The sequence below is a fragment of the Antechinus flavipes genome, chromosome 5 (genome assembly GCF_016432865.1).
Source record: "Antechinus flavipes isolate AdamAnt ecotype Samford, QLD, Australia chromosome 5, AdamAnt_v2, whole genome shotgun sequence".
Lineage (NCBI taxonomy): Eukaryota > Metazoa > Chordata > Mammalia > Dasyuromorphia > Dasyuridae > Antechinus > Antechinus flavipes.
The window spans coordinates 199,596,540-199,618,497 of record NC_067402.1 but is presented as its reverse complement, the minus strand read 5'-3'; the positions used below and the strand labels follow the sequence as shown (position 1 = coordinate 199,618,497).

At 37.3% G+C, this 21,958-nt stretch overlaps 1 protein-coding gene across 1 annotated transcript in view; it reads left to right on the top strand.

The window, feature by feature from the left end:
- The window catches only part of MICAL3 (microtubule associated monooxygenase, calponin and LIM domain containing 3), a 254,496-nt gene that overhangs the window by 192,227 nt on the left and 40,311 nt on the right, over positions 1-21,958 (top strand). Inside the window, 4 exon segments of the mRNA XM_051961753.1 lie at positions 2,607-2,696; positions 4,592-4,729; positions 9,749-9,811; positions 18,957-19,070. Of these exon segments, the coding sequence (XP_051817713.1) occupies positions 2,607-2,696; positions 4,592-4,729; positions 9,749-9,811; positions 18,957-19,070 (405 nt within the window).

Here is a 21,958-nt window from a genome sequence, read left to right as displayed (position 1 = left end):
CATTCTTATCTTCCGCTGGCCTCTCCATTTTATCCCCCTTATTATCTTACTAGTTCTTTTTCCTTTTCCCTCTCTGTTCTACTCTTTCTCCTTCTTCTTCCTCATTTTCTCTTCAGATTCTTCCACATTTCCCATTTTCAAAAGCAGTTGCTGGATTTTTCCATATCTCTCCAAACCCTTCAAAAAAATTCTTTTCCTTCTCCCACCCAACTTTTCTCTCAGCAGGGAAGTCAGAAGGAAAATTCATGCCCTTCTAAGAGAGGAGTATCAGTAGGAGCTGGAGGCCCCAGAGCTAAGTCTTATCTAGAAACAATTTTTTTATCTTGATTTAGGATTTCTGGTTTCTTAACTTGACTATACTATTACTTAACTTCTCTCTCTCCTGATTTTCCTGAGTATGAAAAGATCATAATCCTTGCCTCCCACTATCACTTTTACCTCACAGAAATGAAATGTGGTAAACAGAAATGAGATATAGCTCTTGGAATTCCACGGAAGAATGATGCTATGTAAACTCAGATTAATGATATCCTTCTAGAGGTGTGTGGATTGGAGGAAGCAAGAGTTTTGGCTTCTTCTGCCCTGACGCCTCCTGGTTTTCAATTATAGCACCAGACCAAATTTTAACAGCCCTTTAACAGTTGGCCCCAGATGAACATGCTGAATATCATGCTTATCTGCTTCTTCCTGGAATCAGGAGTGTTATGCTACTGTTTTAAATTGAAGTCTGCTTCTCCTGACTCAATAGGGACTAAGCATGGAACAGAGGCAAAGTACATGTTCTATGTGTATACATTGTGTTCAGAAAGTCTAATTCAGTTAAGCTCTTAGAGCTTAAAACACACTAAGACTTTTGGGACATCCAGTTTATCTTCCAGAGAAGCTAGCCATCTTTGCTTTTTTTTTTTTTTTTTAATTAAATAACTTTTTATTGACAGAACCCATGCCAGGGTAATTTTTTATAACATTATCCCTTGCACTCACTTCTGTTCCGATTTTTCCCCTCCTTCTCTCCACCCCCTCCCCCGGATGGCAAGCAATCCTTTACATGTTGAATAGGTTACAGTATATCCTGGATACAATATATGTTTGCAGAACCGAATAGTTCTCTTGTTGCACAGGGAGAATTGGATTCAGAAGGCATAAATAACCCGGGAAGAAAAACAAAAATGCCAGCAGTTTATATTCATTTCCCAGTGTTCTTTCTTTGGGTGTAGCTGCTTCTGTCCATCCTTGATCAATTGAAACTGAGTTAGGTCTCTTTCTCGAAGAGATCCACTTCCATCAGAATACATCCTCAAACAGTATCGTTGTTGAGGTATATAATGATCTCCTGGTTCTGCTCATTTCACTCAGCATCAGTTCATGTAAGTCTCGCCAGTCCTCTCCGTATTCATCCTGTTGGTCATTTCTTACAGAACAATATTCCATAACATTCATATTTTACTCAACCATTCTCCAATTGATGGGCATCCATTCATTTTCCAGGAAGCTAGTCATCTTTGGATAGAAATTTGCTATGATACAGGATGCTAATGAGGTAGAAGAACAAGTGGAAGCAAAGAAAACACATTTGCTTTCTGAATTTGAGGATTGGGGGAAGAAAAATAGGAGTTTCTAGATCAGTGATCTGATCAACTTCCCTTTTTTTAGTTCCTGGACTTAGCAGTATTTATGTTTTTCTGTGTCTGTATATAGACACTGCTGTTCCAAATTAGTAGCTGTCTACTCCTTCAGGATATAGACACCCCAGTAATCTGCATCTTTTTCTTCTTCTCTGTAAAGATTAACTGATAGCATGAGTAAAATCCTAGGAGTTAGGAAAAGGGGACTAATCTGCATCTTTTTCTTCTCTATAAAGATTAACTGGTATCATGAGTAAGATCCAAGGAGTTAGGAAAAGGGGCTAATCGCATCTTTTTGTTCTTCTGCATAAAGATTAACTGATATGAGTAAGATCCAAGGAGTTAGGAAAAGGGGCTAATCGCATCTTTTTGTTCTTCTTTATAATGATTAATTGATAACATGAGTAAGATCTAAGGAGCTCTTGGGATTGGCAGGTGAATTGGGATCTCCTTCCTCCATACTGCCTCTTATTACCAGGGAAGCAGTTGATATAGTCATTGGCTCTGCTCCTGGTCTATCAGAATCAGAGTAATCATAGCCATAACATGTTCAGAAGAACTACTAGGTCAGTGTAATATTGCTCTTGCCTTCATTATCTTGTTCTGACGATGGCTGTAGCCTTGTAGACTTCTATGCAGCTTAGGGTGCTTTATGTGCTTGTCTTCCGCTTAGAAACTGGATCTCCTGGACCTGGAACCATCGTCGGGACAAGAATACAGGAGGTGGCATTGGGGGGCAAAGTTGGGGGGGCTTTCTTTGTGGTCAGATACTTAGCATCAGACTTAGCCAAATGCTGAAGTACTTGGAGACAGAACTTCTTGGCTGCACATTGAAATTTCTCTTTCAGTGTATTCATTGACTGGAAGTCTTATTGCCTTTGAGTTGAGGATAACAACTTTCTCTCCTCTTCTCTCCTGATCCTTTCTCCATTTATCCTTATCCCTGTCTTTATGCTTGATGTTTCGCTCCCCCTGCTGTAGAGGGAGAGTATTGTCCCTGGAACAGAGAGCTCCAGCAAAGCCAATGGCTCCAACATAATTCAAATGAAGAGGATACGGGTACATTTAAAGGTACCCACTTTGCCCCTGCCCGCCCCCACCCCTCCATCCTTCCCTCATAGCTGCCCAAAAATTGCCCTGAAGAGCAGGTCCCACATGAAAAGGTATTTTTAGTAGAATTGTATGGACTGGCCCTGGCCCGTGCCTGAGCTCCCTGCTACCTGTCCCTTGTACCAGGGCTCCATGGCAGCCTCAGGATAATGTCATTTTGTACAGAAAAGCAGGAATGACCCTATGGCAACTTGATTGTTCCAATTCTACACCTAGACGCAAAGTTTCCCATCAAATTCAGCATAGACATCCTTCCTAAGTCCCCCTTGGAACAGCAAGCCTAATGACAAATGTACAAATTTGGGTCACTTAAGTACCTCTTGAAGGTGACACAAAATGTCATCTGCCACAACAAGATATACTTGGGCACTTCACACTAAAGTATTTCTACTTTCCTATTTTAAAAAATTAATATTCAAAGCATGTTGAACTTTTAAAGACTTCAGGGATATAATTGGCAGCAGAAAGTGAAGTGTTAATGATGAAAAATGTAATTTTCTTCCCTTTTCTGCTTAAAAAGAGGATGGAATTCAGCATTTTCTGTCTACTGGCCTGCCTCTTCCACTTCCTAGCATATCATAGGCAATCAGACGATCTCAACTTATATTGCTGAGCACTTGCAAATTAGAATGAAACCACAAGGACTAAAACTACAAGCAGGTCAGCCAGTTGGACTAGAAAGGGAAGCAATGAGGCATGGTTGCCAGGATCGATGGGGGCAGTTTTCTACCTAGTGCAAAAAAAAAAAAAAGTACTTCCAGTCAGGTGGTACCTGCTCTCATTGAACCTTCCCCAGTGCCCCACTTTAGTTACTTACTGTCCCTGGTATTTTAACTCTGCTATATGGCATGATGTATATACACTAATCCTGGGAGCCCATGCAGTGGTGAGCTGCATGGACATGCTTTTGCTATTGCCTGCAAGCTCTTGCGTTGCCTTGAACCAGGACCTTTGCTGAAAAAGGTCACCAAAATCGGTTTCAAGGTAGAAATTTGGCTCCAGAAAAAGTTAAGAATTTGTCTTAATCGCCTCATTTCCTTCCACTCATGAGTAATCAAAGCTTCAGCTGGATGAAGCATCTCTCCACTCTTCCCAAACCTCCCTTTCCCCTGCTCTGATGCTCCTGTCCTTGTCAAATTGCGCAGCATGCAGCATGGGACAGGGATGGGACAGGAGAGCTTCTCCCTCCCACATCCCCCCGACTGTGGCGAAAAGAGCACATGCTGCCAAAGTATGTGTTGGCAGGTTTGTTACAAAGCAGCATCCCTCCATCCCTCCCATTGGCTAGCTTCTAAAACACAAGACCTCATGGCTTGTAATGGTGTAAGTCCCTTGCTTCGGGAAGAACCAGGATATCTTATGGGGAGGGACAGGGCTGCTACTTATACAGATATCCTGATATTCTGTCTTAAGACCTTGGAACACAGTATATGGAGGCTTTCTTTTAAAAGTGCTTTCTTCAGAGTCTTGGATTTGATTCTAAGTAGATGAAATTGGTATACCAAACTGCCATCTCAAAGAAAGAAAACATCAGAAAGAAATGGATATACTTCCAGTGGTATTGCTTAGATTGACTAACACTAAATTGCATTGAATTTTCAATTCTTGAAATTACTAAATTGCTCAATCCTATTCAGTGAACAGTGGGAGAGTTTCTGTGCTTGTCTGCATATTTCAAATCTCACTTCCATATGCTATCTTAACAAATATTGTGATTTTTCTTTTCTTTCTTTGTTTCCCTTCTTGTGATACTTTGTCCTTATTTCTCCTTCCCTGAGTTTTACTTTCCCCTTCCTTATTTTCTCCCAATCTTTTCTACCTCCCATATCCCTTTTACCCTGTCCTTGCTATGCCAGCTGGGAATCTGAAGCTACAGCAGATTGTAAATCTAGTCGATCCCCTGGAGATCCAGGCAGATGTACACTGGACACACATACGTGAAAAAGAGGAGGAGGATAAAATGGTGTCTACCTCCAAGTCCTCCAGCTCCAGAGGTAACTGCACCAAGGCTTTGGGTACTGTCTGAATACTTAACAACTTTTTTGTGTAGAAGACTTCCTCCATAGGGGAAGATCCATCAGATCACTTGGAAGTACTTTGGGTACTATCTGAATACTTCTTAACAACTTCTTTGTGTAGAAGATTTCCTCTTTAGGGGAAGAGCCATCAAATTGCTTAGAAGTAGGGCCAAAAAAACATTTTATTTTCCTAATGTTAGATATGGTGTTTGCCCTTGGATTCTTTTCCAGTATATGTAAAATTTTCCAAGCATTTAAGGTCTTTTGATCCTGGACCTTTTAATGCAAAATAATAGATAAGCTTTACTCCTAAAAAATCAATTTTTTTTTTCCTTTGTGGTCGTTATTAGTTGGGCTAGGCAACCTTTGTACATTTTGTGAATTCTGCTGGCACTGTATTGATGAAATGTATGTGTATCTATAAATAAATTTGTGGCCTTGTGCTCCAACATATACATACATAGATCCATTTAGATTTATATGTATGTATGGGAGATTTGGGATAACTAAGTGGCGCAGTGGATAGTGTACAGGACCTGGAGTTGGGGAGAACTGAGTTCAAAGCTGTCATCAGACATTTACTTATTAGCTGTGTTACTTACTCTGAGTAAATAACTTTGCCTCAATTATCTCATCTATAAAATGAGCTGGAGAAGGAAATAGCAAATCACTCCAGTATCTTTGTCATGAAAATGCCAAATGTGGTCTTGAAGAGTTGGACATAACTGAAAACAACTAAATGACAGTCACAAAAATGCAAGTTTGTAGATGGAAGATGAATATGCTCAGGAACACTTATTGTAGTTTTCTGGAGAAGAAAATTAGGCCAGAGGGATTCTAGAAATATCTACAAATTTTCATGGAATGAATTCTAAATATATTTTTTTTAAGTAACCTCTTCTCCAAATAATTTCTGGATTTTTTTCTGCTGAGGCAATTGGAGTTATGTGATTTGCCCAGGGTCACACAGCTGGGAAGTGTTTAGTGTCTGAGACCATATTTGAACTCAGATCCTCCTGACTTCAGGGCTGGTGCTCCAGTGCTCTATCTACTGCATCACCTAGCTGCCCCTCCAAGTAATTCTTAAGAAAAATGTAAAAGGGGATGGTCAAAAATGGAATCTCATTTCCAGTCCTCTTAGCCCTTAAATACCCTATTACAATTGCATCATTACAGCATACTGAGTATTGTGAACTAGAGAAGCATTACATCACCATACTAGGTATTAAATATATTTAAACTAGAGAAGCAACATTTCATCAATCACACTTTGTTAACACTTTGTTGTAAGTATCCTTGTTTCAAGTATACTTCTCCAGAGTTTCAGCCCTCTACACTTTTCATTTACCATGCTGTAGTTATCGTACATATCGTTTTCCTGCCTTTATTTACTTTGCTCTGCATCAGTTCATGTAGATCTTCTCTGTAGTTATCATATTCATCATTTCTAAAGCACAGTAGTAATTCATGTACCCTTGTTTGTCAGGTCTGCAAATACTTAGTAAGTGCTAGTTTTTGAGCCATTCTCAGTCATTGGGTATCCTGCTTTGTTTCTAGTTCTTTGCTACCACAAAAAGTATTATTTGATATATTTGGGTTCTTTGTTTTAATCAATTAATTCCTTGGGATATAAATCTAATAGTGGACTCTGGATCAAAGGAATGGACATTTTTAGTCACTTTAATTTGTATAATTGCACGTTTCTTTCCAAAATAGGTGTGCAGATTCATATCTCCACCAGCAATTCATTATCTTCTCATAAGCTTTCCAATTCTGACTATTCCCATCTTTTTTTCTCATCTTTGTGAATTTTCTAGGTATTCCAAGTAATATATTTCTCTTAGTATTAGCAATTTGGAGCTATTTTCCTGTGGTTATTAAAACTTTGCAGTCCTCCTTTTGGGAAGTTTCTTCATATGCTTTAATCACTTGTCTTCTAGGATTACATTTTTAAAAATTTATATATGTACAGGTATGTACTTATGTGTGGGTATATACATATACATATATATGTTTATCCGTTAGTTTTCTGTATATCTTGTATACCAAACCCTTATCTGAGAAATTTGACCAAGATTTTTTTTCCTATTCATCTTCTTCCTTTTTATCTTAGACTGATTAATTTTTTATGCAGAAGTTTTTCACTTTCATGTAATCAGAATTATTTGTCATCTTTCATATTTTTTAAAATCATATTTGTAATCCTTGTTTGGGTTAAGAATATGGCTCCTACTTTTAACTGTTTCTTTTCCATTTTCCTAGTAATTTTATCAAATGGGGAGTTCTTTCCTTAGTAGTTTATAGTTCCTGCTTTGTTGAATATTGGATTATCAATTTCCATTGTTTTTGATTTTCCTGTCCTAGTCTGTTCCATTAACATACTTCCTATTTTTTTTAACCACTACCAAATGATTTCATGACAGCTACTTTGTAATATAGTTTGAGGTTCTGAAGTTTAGCACAACTTTAGCCATAATGCATAGTATCAATCAAATAATCAGGCAACAAGTTTATGCCAGACACTGTGGGTATAAAGTAAAAACAAATAGTTCCTAACCTTAGAGAGCTTACATTCTAAGGAAAGAAAACATTTATAAATTAAAACATACAAGATAAATATAAAATATATAGAAGGTAAACTTACAAAGGATGGCTCTGACAGGACCTCCTGGAGGAGAAAGCTCTTGAGTTTTGTCTTAAAAGAAAGCCATGGATTCTAAGACTCAGGTGTTGAGAGAGAGCATTTTAGGCATGAGGAATAGCCAATGCAGAGACACAGAGATGAGAGATGTAGTGTTCTTTGCAAGGAACTCAAATAAGCTAGTATAGCTGGATTGTAGAGTTCATGATGACAAATAGAATTTTAGAAATTTGGAAAGATAGAAAGGTTCCCATTTTGAAGAGTCTTAAATGCCAAACAGAAGACTTTCTATTTAATCCTGAAGGTAATAAGAAACCACTGGAGTTTATTGATTGGGAGGGTGGGGGAGTATTCTAACTCTCATCTTAGGAAAATCACTGACAGCTGTGTAGATGGACGCAGGAAGACTTGAGTCAGGGAGAACACTTAGAAAACTTTTAATAGTTTGGATGATAAGGACCTGAATTAGGATGGTGTCTGTGCAAATGGAGAGGTCACAGAGAAACAAATTACAGGATTCGTTATCTTATTAAATATATAGCACATGCAAGAGGATGAAAACCTGGGTTGAAACCAGAGTGAACCTACATGACTGAAAAGATCAGTAGCACCTTAAAAATGAGAAAGAAATTTGGAAGAGGGTAGGAAAGATCTGAATTCAGTTTGGGGTGGGTTTAGTTTGAGAAGTAGAGGATAAGGTGTCTAACAGACAACTGAAGGTGAAAGACTGGACTTCAGAAGAGAATAAATAGATCTAGGAATTATCTGCAGAGGGATAATAATTAAACCCTTGGGAGCTGATGAGATCAAATGAGAAAGTATAGAGAGAAAAGAGAAGGGGGTCAAAGAGAGCCTAGGGGAGACTCAGAGTTACTGGATATGATGTTGATGAACATCTAACAAAAGAGACTGAGAAAAGGAGATTAGAGAAGTAAGAGCAAAACCAAGAGTTATCCAAAAGAGTTACAAAAACCCAGAGGGGAGATAGCATCTCGTAAAAGAAGGCAGTCAACAGTGTCGAATGTTCCACGGAAGAAATGAGAATGGAAGGGTGCAAGCATTTATTTAGTGCCTGAGCACTTTGAACAAATATCTCATTTGATCCTCATGATCAGCTTCCCCTAGGAAGCTGGTGTTATTATTATCTCCACTTTACATTTAAGGAAACTTAGAGGCTAAGTAATTTGCCCAGGATCACCCAGCTAGTAAGTATCTGAGGCCAGGTTCTTCTTGATTTCAAGCCCAGCACACTGTCCCCTGCACTACTTGCTGCCAGAGAGAGAAATAAAGAGGGATTTCCTAATTAAACAATTAATCATAGGTAACTTGAAAGAATGCTGTTTCAATTGAATAATAAAGTCAGAAACCAGCTTTCAAGATTTTAGAAAAAGATGCCAGGAGAAAGTAGAGACATTTGTTATAAACTTTTTCAAGTCTGGCTGAGAATTGGAGAAGAGATATTGAATGATAGTTGGTGAGCATGGCGGGATCTGTTGAGGGTAATTGAGGGATAGGAATTAATGAAGGAGAAGAACCAGAAGAGAAGGAAATATTGAAGATTGGAGAGAAAGCGCGGGTACTGGTTGGGGAAGTCTGCTGAGGAAGGTGGGAGAGGAGGGGATTTGCATGGGCAAGAAGTTTCATTATTTTTACCCATTCCCCACAAGTGTATCCAAGTATACATGATAAAGTGCTGCTGTGCAAGATCTTGTGAGTAATGAATCAATCTCTGCCAATTCCTTGAACTATTTTTGCTTCAGGGACCTTCTCTGTAAGATCCTGATGAGATTCAGGTTTTCATTAGGCTACCAGACCAAATGGGGGCCCAGCTGAAAGCAATTAAAATGGTTTGGAATTGCTTCCGAGTTGGGTAATGAACATTTGCCCAAAAAAGTCGAAACTACCATGTGTGTATGTGTGTGTGTAATATGAGTTATTATATTTCTTTGCCTTATCTTACCTGATATATGTAAGAAAAAGGGAACAAAGAGAGGGAATATTTGAAAGGTTTTCTCAGTCATTTCTCAAATGTTTGTCTCAAGACCTTCCCACCCTCACTATATCTCCCAAAATGTTTGCTTTTGTTACCAAAGTTTCAGAATAGATTGTCTCTTTGACTTTGTATTCAAATGGATTTTTGCTAGTTATTCCTCCTCCCTTTCTCTACGTATCACGAACATAGCTCTCAGTATTTGAAATGTGCTACCCCAGGTGAGAGTCTAATCCTGTTCTCAACCTTCTGATACCTCCCAAGGTTCGCTTCTCTTCTTGGTTCCTTGGAATCACCTTGTTCCACAGCATTAGAAGTGTAAACCTGTATGTAATGTTGCATTTATCATTTGTTTTAAATTCAGTGCCTGACCTTCCTTCCCTACGCCACGCAGCAGTGCAGGCCTGGCTGGAGACGGTCTCTGGAGGTAGTCTGGTGATATTTCTTCTATATTGATTCACAATAACCGCTCCTTAAGCTCAGCAGTCCAGCTGGTCTCTTAACAGAATTCTGCCCTGTTGCTCCTGCATGCTCAGGATAGGGTGGGATGGAGGGAGGGAGTGTGCATTGCATGCCTTGCTCAGACAGCCATTCTTGCATGAACCAGATATTCATCTTAACCCTTGCAAGGCACAGTCCAAGAAAAGTAATGGTGTAAATAGGATATAGGTCAAATAGGCGGGTATGAAGAGTTGAGTAAGTGCCAAGAAAATGAAGAAATATATTTTTAGCTTTGGGGTTTCAACTAAAGTCTGCAGAAGGACTAAGATATGAGAGCAAAGGAATTTGGAAGAATTCCACAAAACCACTGAGGACTCCCAGAAGAGGAAACAGGAAGAAACAGTTAGTTTTTTATGGAGTGAAATGATAACTACAAGACTGAAAAAGAACAGAAATGGTGCATATTGTTTAATTGAAGCCAAGGGAAGTGAGCCACCTAGTAACCACGATAACTAGAAATATCAGCTTGTTTTACAGACTACAAGCTGTAGTTTCATTTTAGTATGAGGTTGATGAGGTCAACTGTCCATTCTAGATTAAGAGCTCTTACGGGATAAGGAATAACAGGATTTATATTTCCTATCACCTTTGTGACCTGCCCTCCCCCATCTTCTACTTGCAATAGAGGAAAAAAGTTGGGAGTCCACGTGGTTCAAAGCATTAAATCAAGAGAAGAAATTCCATCTGTTGCCTAGTTCAAATATAAAGAACATGCTGCTATGAGTATAAATCACTAGCCATTTGGATCTCTAGAAGACTTGACAAGACTGAAGTCTCAGAATATATGACTAAAGATCAGGGATTTCCAGCTTTCACCATATATAGCTCAGTGATTGGTGTGGCAGCTTCTGGCATTTTGCTCTCCATCCTAACCCCAAATCAGTCCTCCACTCCCTTGCCCAGGCTGTGTCTTTCAACATTAGCTGCTGTTGCAATGTTATTTACCATTTGCTTATTCATTTTTGACATATGTGACTGAATTGTTTCTTTGAAGGTATCTTCAGGAGATTTTAATGTCTTCTTCCTCCTAACACTGTAAATTAAAAATAGAACTATTTGATCAAAGACCTTGGAGACCAGCCCAGTCATCCAGTAAACTAGACTGCCTGATTGGGAAACTTTATCTAATGATCTCCTGTGCTCCCCAGTCTATTTTTCAACAGCAATGGTGGTTTTATTTTCCTAGTTCACAAGCATTCACATTGACTCTCTCTAATTCTTTGGAGCAATGGACTTATGGCCAATACTGTTGACTTAGCTGCTTGATGTAAACCAAGTGCTATTTCCTACCTGGTGTTTTATTTCTCCAATCTGGTAAAAGATCTGAGCAGGGACAGTTGGCTATGCCCCTTAAAAAATCAATTTGGTGGTTTTTAGGGAACCTTTTATTCTCCTCTCCAATGAAACAGAGCTCGAGTGATTGAAAAAGAAAGCACATCCTAAGATTCTAAGGGGAATGTTTATAGCAGCAGAGCATTTAAAGTCTCATGCAAAAGGCGACAATTTAATTGAATCTTGAAGGGAACCAAAGATTCTACAATATAAGGAGGAGGCAGGGGAGTGCATTCCAGGCTTAGGGCACAGATGCAAAGGTAGAACTGAAAGTGCCATGTTTGAGGAACATGCAGAAGGCCATTTGACTGGAGCATGAAATGTCTAGTGAAGAGTAGTATGTAATAACATGTTTTAATATTGTAAAAAATTTTAAATCAAACAGAAATATGTGTAGAAGTGATGAAAAGCCATGGGGGTTTATTGAAAAAGGGATGCAGAAGCTTGAAGCATGGATTTAAAATCAGCCCAAGTAGATCTAGAAGAATTTTTAAACTGAAAAAAATACCATTTTTCCATAAAATTTATGTCTGTCTCAGAGACCTAACACTTTTTCTCCATTTATATTCTTAAAGCTAATTGTAAATTGCCCTTTGCATAATTGAGAGGGGGTGCAAAGATGGACATTTTATGGCAGAGTTCCTGCTCCTCTCATAGCAGGTTCCCATAGGGATCTTGGAGATTAGACCATCTAATTGGAAGGACACTTTCAGAAACCAGGTTGTGTTCTTATCTTGTTTCCCTGCAAAATCTAATCAAATGAGTATTTCTTACTCTTTGTGTCGCTCTATCATGGACTTTGATTCACAAACTATGTTTAATTAATAGCAAAGTCAGAATATTAGCCTCGTCCTTGAATGGCTTTGAATTTTTTGACTGTTGCAACTTATGAAACAGAAAAAAGGGAAAAGTGACCAACATCCCTCTCTATTTCTGAAGGAGTGGTGGGGGAGAAGGGCAGAAGGTGCTCATCAGGTTTTTTTTTAAGATAGTCTGTAAACATTAATTGGACTCTGAAGGAGATCTTGGGTAATCATTGAATCATCACATTAAAAGAACTGAACCACATCAGTACTGACATTTGTGAAATCAATTAAACCAGAACACAAAATGTTTGAGCCACTTAAAAGAAAGAATGAATGGCTCACAATATCTCCTTAGACAAATAGAAGTTTATTTCATTGTGCTCCCAAAGGCCATTCATCTCATCTTGCAGTGTTTGTCTGTAAAGAAGGAAAGAAGGGTGTGGTGAGGGGCAAATTTTAAGAACTTAAACCACTTGTAACATAGTTTCAATTCAATTTAACAAAGGTTTATTAATTACCTCCTCTGCACATATGAAATAGTCCCTACTCTCAAGGAGCTCACATTCTGCCAGAGAGGTATGACACAGACACAGAAAAGTATATGACAAAGAAAATAAAAAGTAAGCAGTAACTACAGTGAAGGGATGGGAGAGTAGGGCAGCCAAGCAAAGGGGCCAGGGCTCCAAGAATGTATCAGAAAGGAAAGCAACCCATGAAACTGAGGCTTGAGGAGAGAAATGAAGAAATGCATGGTAGGCATAGGAGACAATTTGTGGGAAGAAACAGAAGCCAGTGGGCTTAAACGTGAAATTTGTAAAGAGGAGTAGTATGCAAGTCAAATTAGAATAGAAAGTGGGAGCCAGCTTGTAAAGAAACAAATGTCAGTAGTTGACATTTTATATCTTAAATAGGCAAATAAAAAAACACTGAAGGGTTTTTTGTTTTGTTTTGTTTGCTTTTCACTTTCTTCCTTTTTTGTGTGCAGGAGAATGATATGTATTTTGGGGAAATTATTTAGGTTCTTGTGTGGAGAATGGATTGGAAAGGGGAGAAACTGGTGGCAAAGAAGTCCAGTTTTAGTTGAGTTGTGATTGTCTGGAGTAGAGTATCAAGGGCTAGAATCAGGATGGTAGCTGTGTAAGGGGAGAAAACCATACGTAGGAATGCTAGGGATTATTTGATATTTTGTCACTTTATTAGGAAGTTGGACACAAGCAAGTATATCAGAAAGTACACAGGAGAATATAGTTCAGGTTTAAGAAATGAAAGATGTTGTATGTATGTAGATTTAGAAACTTCATGCTTATGTTACATGAAGAGGTTCAAGAAGAGAGGTACTAGATATGGCAAATACCAGACACTGTCACAAAATATATAGCTAATTTTCTCTGTCTTAACAGAAAAATATTAACTCTTCTGGAAGTTATTTCAGAAATATTCAGGTGTGTAGTCAGATCATCAAAAAGTCAAGTTAAAAAATTAACATCAGATTAAAAGAAAGGATAATATGACAATTACAACCTAATTATACATAATATCATTGACCAAAAAAAAAAAATAGGAAAAAAGGCATCATCCCATGACAATGGAACTAATTCATTGGACTTTAGCTCCCCCCTGAGGAAGGAGAAGTGCCTCTGTGGTCCAGACTAGGACCAAAATGTACATGGATGACCTCATGCTTGGAAACAACCTGAGGAAAAACAAATTCTATTATTACCTCCCCAATGTTATTGAGGACACCATCCTATATACTTGTCTTCTAATCGTTATAAAAGTCTTTTTTTGGGGGGGGGGACAGGGGGTTCCTACTTTCTTTGTGCCTTTTACTTCATAACACATTATTCCCTAATATATTCATACACAGAGAACTATCTCTTGTAACAAAGAACAATAGTTAAATAATATCAACCAACACAGCAACCTTTTCTATCAGCTTATGCGACATTTAGCATCTGTAATGCTTCTTCTTTACCAAGAGAAAAGAAATTATTCTTTTCCTGTGCTCCAGGTGATTGGACATTTACTCAGAATACAGAGCTGCCTTTTAACATTTTTGCATTAACATTATTGTAGCCATTAGTATATTGTTGAGGAAAACCCAGCCATGTTTTCTTCACTGTATATCATAAATGTCTTCCCATATTCTTCAGAATTCCCATCAATTGTTATTTCTTATGTTAATATGCCACAGTTTGTTCAGTTTTTCCCCTATTGTTCATTTATAAAAGATAGCTTTTACAGTTCTTCTCCTATAAGAAGTCTCATGAATGTTAAATAGCTAGGTAGCACAGTAGATAGAGCATCCAGCCTAAAATCAGGGAGACCTGTATTCAGATATGGCTCCTTGTGTCCTGGGGAAACCATTAACTCCCTGTCTCGGTTGCCCTATTTATAAAATGAAGATAATACTATCTATATACCAATAGATATTACAATATTATTGTTTTACAATAATAATTGTAAAGCACTTAAGAACATTGGCACATAGCTGTCAATATTATTATACAAGACTTCCTTGATAAATGTAGCCTTAGGGATGAAGAGTTGTAATAGCAACTCTTTGATTATTCATTTCAGACAAGGCATAAAATGGAGATATATATGATTGCCAGAGATATTCGCCACTGAATATTCCAGACTGAAGAGATATTCCAGACTGAACCCTAATGCAATAAAGATTCCTTATAAAGGACAAGGTCTCCTATATGTGGAGGAAATTCTATAGATTGCATCAGTCCCTGAAATATTAATAAGGCTTCCTCCAGGTGAATTATGACTATTCAAAAGAAAAAACTTTGATAATCCATAAAGGATAAATTAAATGGATGAAAGTACCTATTGCCCAGACTATGACATGTAGTTGGAAGGCAGGCCACTGCCTCATCTGGGACATCAGCAGCTAATGAATGCATCAAGTCAGAATGACCCAGGAGGAAGGGAACAGAATGGATTACACTGGGGAAATTATATATTGCTTTTTATGTCCCAAGAGAGTTCCCGGTATAAAAGCTTAATTTTCTGATTTAAATTTTCTACCATTGTGTGCTCACAAATCTTAGAACACTGTGTTCTCTGAAAAATCAAATGGCAGATGCAAAGAATTGATAGGTTCAAGCAGGCTACCACCTGTTTCCCAGTGATGACCTACATGTAAGAAATACTATAGTAAAGCAGGAAATAACCCACATTGATGAACTTTTAATTCCCATGAAATGCAGCAATGATAGTGACTTGTTATTATGATAATAGCCAGTGTCCATATAGTGCTTTAAGATTTACAGTCTCTCTCTTTTGACCCTCAGAACAACCCATTGTGGTGAATAGTATGTAAGTATTCTTATCCCCATTTTACAGATGAGGCGATTGAAATTCAGAATTTAAATGTTCATGGCTACCTTGCTAGAGGAATCAAAGGTAGAGTTTGAATCCAGCTCCAGCCTGGCTCCAAGTCCAATTATTTTTGCTCTTTGTCACATTGCTGCCCTTTATGTTATTGTCCTTAGCCTGGATTCATTGATCACCAAGTAAAGCAATATGCTTTAAAGCAACCAGTATTTCCTGCTTATTATCTTGTGCAGGATAACCCTTGTTGGATCTCAGGATGTGATTACAGGTATACAAATATCAATAAGACATGGTCACTGCCCTCAAAAGATCTTATTATCTAATTAGTAGAGATGGGGCAACTGAGTACTACAGTGGATAGAGTTCTAGGCTGTGTGATCCTGAGCAGGTCAGTTAACCATATTTGTCTCAGTTTCCTCATCGGTAAAATGAACTGGAGAAGGAACTGGGAAACTACTCCAGTATCTTTGCCAAGAAAATTCCAAATAGAGTCATGAAAAGTCGGACATGACTGAAATGACTGAACAAGAGGAAGCAGAGATAAGGCATGTTTTAAAATGAAAATTATATAGAATATCTTAGCCAAAAGGGTTATAAAAAAAGTATGATAGGGAAATTCATATAGGGGAAACGTAAATACCACCTTTCCCTCCCCCTTCCCCCCATGAGAGCTTTTCTGCTCTACTGGACCCTGGTATAGACTTTAAAGAATTTGAGCAGGTGGAGATAGAGAAGAAGGGACTTCCTAGATATAGAAAGAAGGGAAAGCAAGGACTGTATTTGAGGGAGGATGAGTAATACATTTTGGTTCAAGTATACTGTGTGAAGGAAAAAACAGTAGTTTTGAGCCCTATAATAAAGGTCCTTGAATGTAAGATTAAGCTGTTTAGACATGATTCCTTAGGCAGTGGGAGTCATTGGAGGTTTGTGAACAAAAATGTGGTAGATAAATCTCACAGTAGTGTGAAGAATGGATTGGATTTGAAAAGCTAAGAGAGCTGGGGGTGGTTGGGATAAAAACAATTAAGAGGTTATTTTAATAGTCCAAACAAAAATTAATAATGGAGGCCTGACTAGAAGCAGCAGAATATCTAGAAGGCAGCAGTGCCTATAATAAATTTTGCAAAGGTGAAATGAGTAGTTCTTGGAAACTCGATTGGATAATAGGCACCTGGATGCAAGGAAAATTGTGTTATTTGAGATAAATCAAAAAGAAGAGCAAATTTCAAAAGAAAAATAATGACATTTAGCTATTTTAAGCATTCATTGTTTCATAGGAAAGTAATTTCTACTAGGTAATTAAAATTGTGAATTAGAAACCTCCAAGTAGAGGTCAAGTTTGGAGATAAGAAAGGTTGGTGCGATGGTAGTGAATGAGGTTGCTAAAGGAGATGGCTATCTAGAAAGAAGAGCAAGACCAATGAACACATATTTTAAGAAGGGAGAAGGAGAAAAAGGATTCATTAAGGAAATAGACAAGTAGAGAAAAATGAAATGAAAATTTTAAAAAGTGAAAAGGAAAGGAGCCTAACAGTATCATATCTCAAATTATACCGCAAAGTGTAGGAGTTCTCATAGCAATTTGGTATTTATTACAAAATAGAAAGGTTGACATGTGAACTAGATTAGGTAAAAAACATATTAAAAACAAACAAACCTAGGAGCCTAGATTTCAGTGAAGTCTCACTATTTAATAGAAATTACTGGAAAAACTGGACAACAACATGGCAGAAATTAGATCAAGATATCTATATCAAGATAAGTTCCAGATGGGATTTGTGCCCTTGTACATAAAGGGTCACATTATAAGCAAATTACAAAAATAGAAGAATTAATTTGCCAGGTTTAAGAATAAGAGAGACATTTGTGACCAAAGAAGGGATACAGTGGATCAGAGAAGATAAAATGGACCATTTTGATTACAAAAAGTTTTTGCACAACATCCAATATAGCTAAGTTTAGAAGAAAAATAGTTTTCTGACTGAGTTTATAGATGGGCACAGAATCTTTGCAACAAGTTTCTTTGCTAAAGATCTTATTTAATGATAGAGATATGGACAGAGAAATCTTCAAAAAAAGAAATTAAATTATTTGTAGCTAGATGAGAAAGTACTCCAAATCAGCAATAACTAGAGAAATGCACATTAAAATAATTCTGAAATTCCATTTCACATCTATGAGATTGGCAAAGATGACAAAATAAAAGTTGGAAGAACTACAGAAATTATAGGCATATTGATATACTTATAAATGGGTCCAGCTGTCCTAAAAAGCAATTTAGACTTATGCACCAAAAAAATGCGCGCCCTTTGACTCAACTGTACCACTCCTATGCCCATACCACAGAAATGAAAGGAGGAAAGATCTTATATGTGCAAAAATGTTTATAGTTGCTTCTTTTGTGATAGCAAAAAAGAAAAAACAACAACCTTGGAAATTAAGGGATATTCATTAGTTATGGAAATGGGTGGGAGACAAATTGTGGTACGTGAATATAATGGTATAAATACTTCTGTGCTATAAGAAATGAGGGAAATTGAAGTAGGAGAAAGAAAAGTGTACAGTATAAAGGAAACCCCAAGGTAGAGAAAAAATACCTAAAGAAGTTTATAATTAGATTTTATCATCTAAGAGCAGTGGTTTCACATTTTTATGAATATAACTTAATATTTTATAATAAATGTAAAATATAATATATTGCATAAAAATGTTCTATCCACAAGTTTAGGAAGAAGACAAGAACTAAGGAAAGATCATTCACTGGATTTGATTATTGGTGGAAACTAACAATAAGGAAGTGGAATACAGTAGAATATACTTTTTTTTGACTAAGTTAGCAGTAAGTGAAGAGTTATAGAGAGGTAGTTTGAAAAGGAATTAGGATCAAAAGAAGGTTTTTGTTTTAAACAGGTAAGTTTATATAAACACACACACAAGGCTAGGCTAATTTAACCTTGGGAAAAAATGAGGGTGATTAAAGCCTTTTCTCATATTTGTAGTACTTAAAACATCTTGTTTTATCCAAAATATGTGTTAATTACCACCACTATCATTCTCCTTTGATCTTTTCCTTTTTAAGGGTTGATCTAATTCCTTTAAACGAAGCTATAACCTCTGTTGTGAGGATCTGAGAGAAATTAGACCAACTATTCAGAACCTCCAAGGAGTCTGATTACTGATTCTTTCAATAGGATTAAAGTAGAACAACATGAATTGGGTGAAAGCTCAGTGCTTCCAGAGTAAAAGATACCATTCTTCTTGGTCCATACCCTTTCAACCTACATTGAGCTTTGGACCTTTGTAGGTCCCAGGAGAAGAAAAGAAAGATGATGTTAACCTAAGTGGATCTTAAGTTTGTCTCTACCTTTCATGTCATTATAGAATTTTGCTTGACCTAGGCAAAATTGCTCCACTTGATCCAGATCTGATCCAAATATTGGTCATATTCAGATCCTCCTGACCCCCATCTCAACCTCAGCTGTTCCTGGAGACGTTCCCTATCCCATCATTTACCTGGAGTAACTATCATCCTTTCCCTGCCTTGGAAATAGTCTCTTTCCTTCTCTTAACCTTTCTGTATTGCAGCCCCATATGATGAAAATGATCTGGAGGAAGATGTGGATACTGAGCCTGCAGAGATGGAAGGAGAGGCTGCAGAGGATGGGGACACTGGAGACACTGGTGCTGAGTTGGAGGATGGTAAGGATAATGAAAGAAGTGAAGAGGAAATCTGAGTATAGGAAATCCCAAACTGTGTGGACATCACAGTAGGTAATTGGGAACAAGTTTAAAAACAAAAGCAAACAACCTAAGACTGCCAATTCAAAAATGACTTAACAAACCACAGAAGGAAATAAATGGAAAGGACAGTCTCTTCCTTCCTTCCTGGCTCAGCTGACAATATGGAATGTATCTTAGTATATACACCGGTGGTCCTCAAACTTTTGTTCTCAATATCTTTATCCTATTAAAAATGATTGAGGATCTGTCCAAAGAGTTTTTGTTTATGTGGGTTGTAGTTATAGATATTGATCACATTAAAAATAAAAACTAATTATGAATTTGTAGACTCTCTGAAAGGATTTCAGAGATTCCAAGGATGCTTTGGACCAGACTTTGAGAACCACTGGTATACACTTTCAAAGTGAAGCTAGTTAGAAATTCACCCCAATTTCCCCAATTGGTATTACCCCAATGTGGTAATTCTTTGGCTTTAGGCAAAATTCCCTAAATCAGAAGCATCCTGCTAAAAGTGGCTTGAATAAGAGTAAAGTAAAAAATTGGGAAAATTTTAACAAAATAAGTAAAAATACAATACAATATAGATAGCATTGCATTTTAAAACTAGTTAATGTTCATCTAGCAGGGATCTTTTATATATACATATATAATTTGTATTTACAAATTAGTGGCCCCCATTTCTATCCGAGTTGCTCTATGCTAGAAGATTATTGCCCCCAGGAATATACTTGCAGTTAGAAACAAGAAAAATATGACCCAGTTCTATTCAACAATAAATTTTTTTATTAATTACCAGTTATATACAAGGCTCAAGAGATATAAAGAAAAGTCCCTACTTTCATAGAACCTACATTGGACTAGCTACACAGATTAGGATCACCTTGTATCAGAGGTAGCACCTGAGCTGAATCTCAAACTAAGGTAACTCCTCTGTAAAGGCACAGAGGGAAGAAATACATTAGATGAAGCAGCAGTAAAGAGAAAGAACAAGGAACTGTATATGAAATTGGGTGTAGAGAACTGTGTAGGCTTGGGGAGACTGTAAAGGTAAACAAAGCCCTGGCTGGGAGACCACAGGAGATAACATCTAAAGATTAAAAAGTAGATCTGTGCAATTGAATCGTGCTCTGCAGGTGCACAATATTATTTCTTTTCATTTGTGACTTCTCCTAAAGACATTATTGTTCGTCAATTAAAAAAAAAAAAATACAGCGAGATGTATTGAGCCTAAGTATTCTCTATATATGGGGCAGCTAGGTGACACAGTAGATAGAGCGCCTGCTCAAAAGTTGGGAAAACTTACTGAGTTCAAATGTGGCCTCAGATACTTAGCTATGACTCTGGGCAAGTCACTCAGTTTCTTCATCTGTAAAATGAGCACAAAGAGTCAGATATGACTGCAAAATGACTCAACAATATTAGTGAGCTAGATAAGGTGCTTTGGAATGTGGAAGATGCTCTTCATCGTTTTTTTTAGAAGGAAAATCAAGACTACAAGCAGTACTTTTAGAGAAAGAACTCAGCAAAGATAGAAAAAGAAAGTACAGACTTTAAGGGATAGAAGTGTAACTGGTTTTTGTAATGGCTTCAAGTCAACAAACATTTATTAAATACCTACTGGGTACCCAGCACTGTGCAAAACACTGGACATACAAAGAAAGATAATCCCTGTTCTCAAGGAGTCTACTTTTTTTTTTTTTTATTTTTTTAATTAATAGTAACTTTTTATTTTTAAAAATATGTGCAAAGAGGGTCAATGCTGAAAAATTACCCATGTGTATATTTTGTACATAAAAAGGCATAATAATAATAATAAAAATTGTAAAAAAAAAAAATCTGAAAAAAAATATATGCAAAGATAGTATTCACCATTCAACTTTGCAAAACCTCGTGTTCCAAATTTTTCTCTCTCCATCCCTACTTCTCACCTCCCCTAGACAGCAATTAATGCAGTATAGGTTAAACATGTACAGTTCTTGTAAACATATTTCCACATTTATCATGCTGCACAAGAAAAATCAAAAGGGGAAAAATAAGAAAGAAAAACACAAGCAAACCAACAACAACCAAAAAAAGTAAAAATGTTATTTTGTGATCCATAGTCAGGGGCCCTACTTTCTAATGAAGGAGATAAAATTTATAAACAACTTTGTAGAAACAAGAAACAAGCTAAATTGGGGATAATCTTGGAGAAGAGGGACTAAAATTAAGGTGAATGGGAAAAGCTTGCAGAAGTTGAGATTTCAGCAGAGCCTTGAAGAAAGCCAGGAAATGAAGAAGAAGTGAAAATAGAGTTCTAGAATTGAAGGACAGCCTGAGAAAATTCCTAGTATCAATAGATGAGGTGTCTTACTCTAGGAACTGCAAAGAATTCTGAGTCCCTAGATTGAAGAGGATGCTGAGGTGGGGAGTGGAATGTAACATGTAATTGGTATAAGACAAAGCTAAATTTGGAAAGCTTTACAAGCCAGAAGACTTTCATTGGCAGGGAGTCTTCAGAGAATCAGAAGGTTTAAAAGACAGGGCTGACCAAGGTAGAAGGAGGAAAGCAGGGGAAAGTGAGCCATGGGCTTTGAATCATGAGTTTGGAAGGGGGCAGGTGTATGGATCATTAAGAACAGGGTTCTTTTGATTGTAAAAGTCTTCACAGAATCCTAATGGAACCAGTGTGAGAGACTTGCACAGGATTCCATGAAGCAGATACTCATCAAATTTTACCTGAGTGTCATGAGTTCTAGAGACTGCATTTTATGCTAAACTGGATGGTAGCATGATATTTTAAGGTTTGTGAAGTATATTATCTCATCAGTTCTGCAACCCTATGAAATGGGTATTATTATTATTCT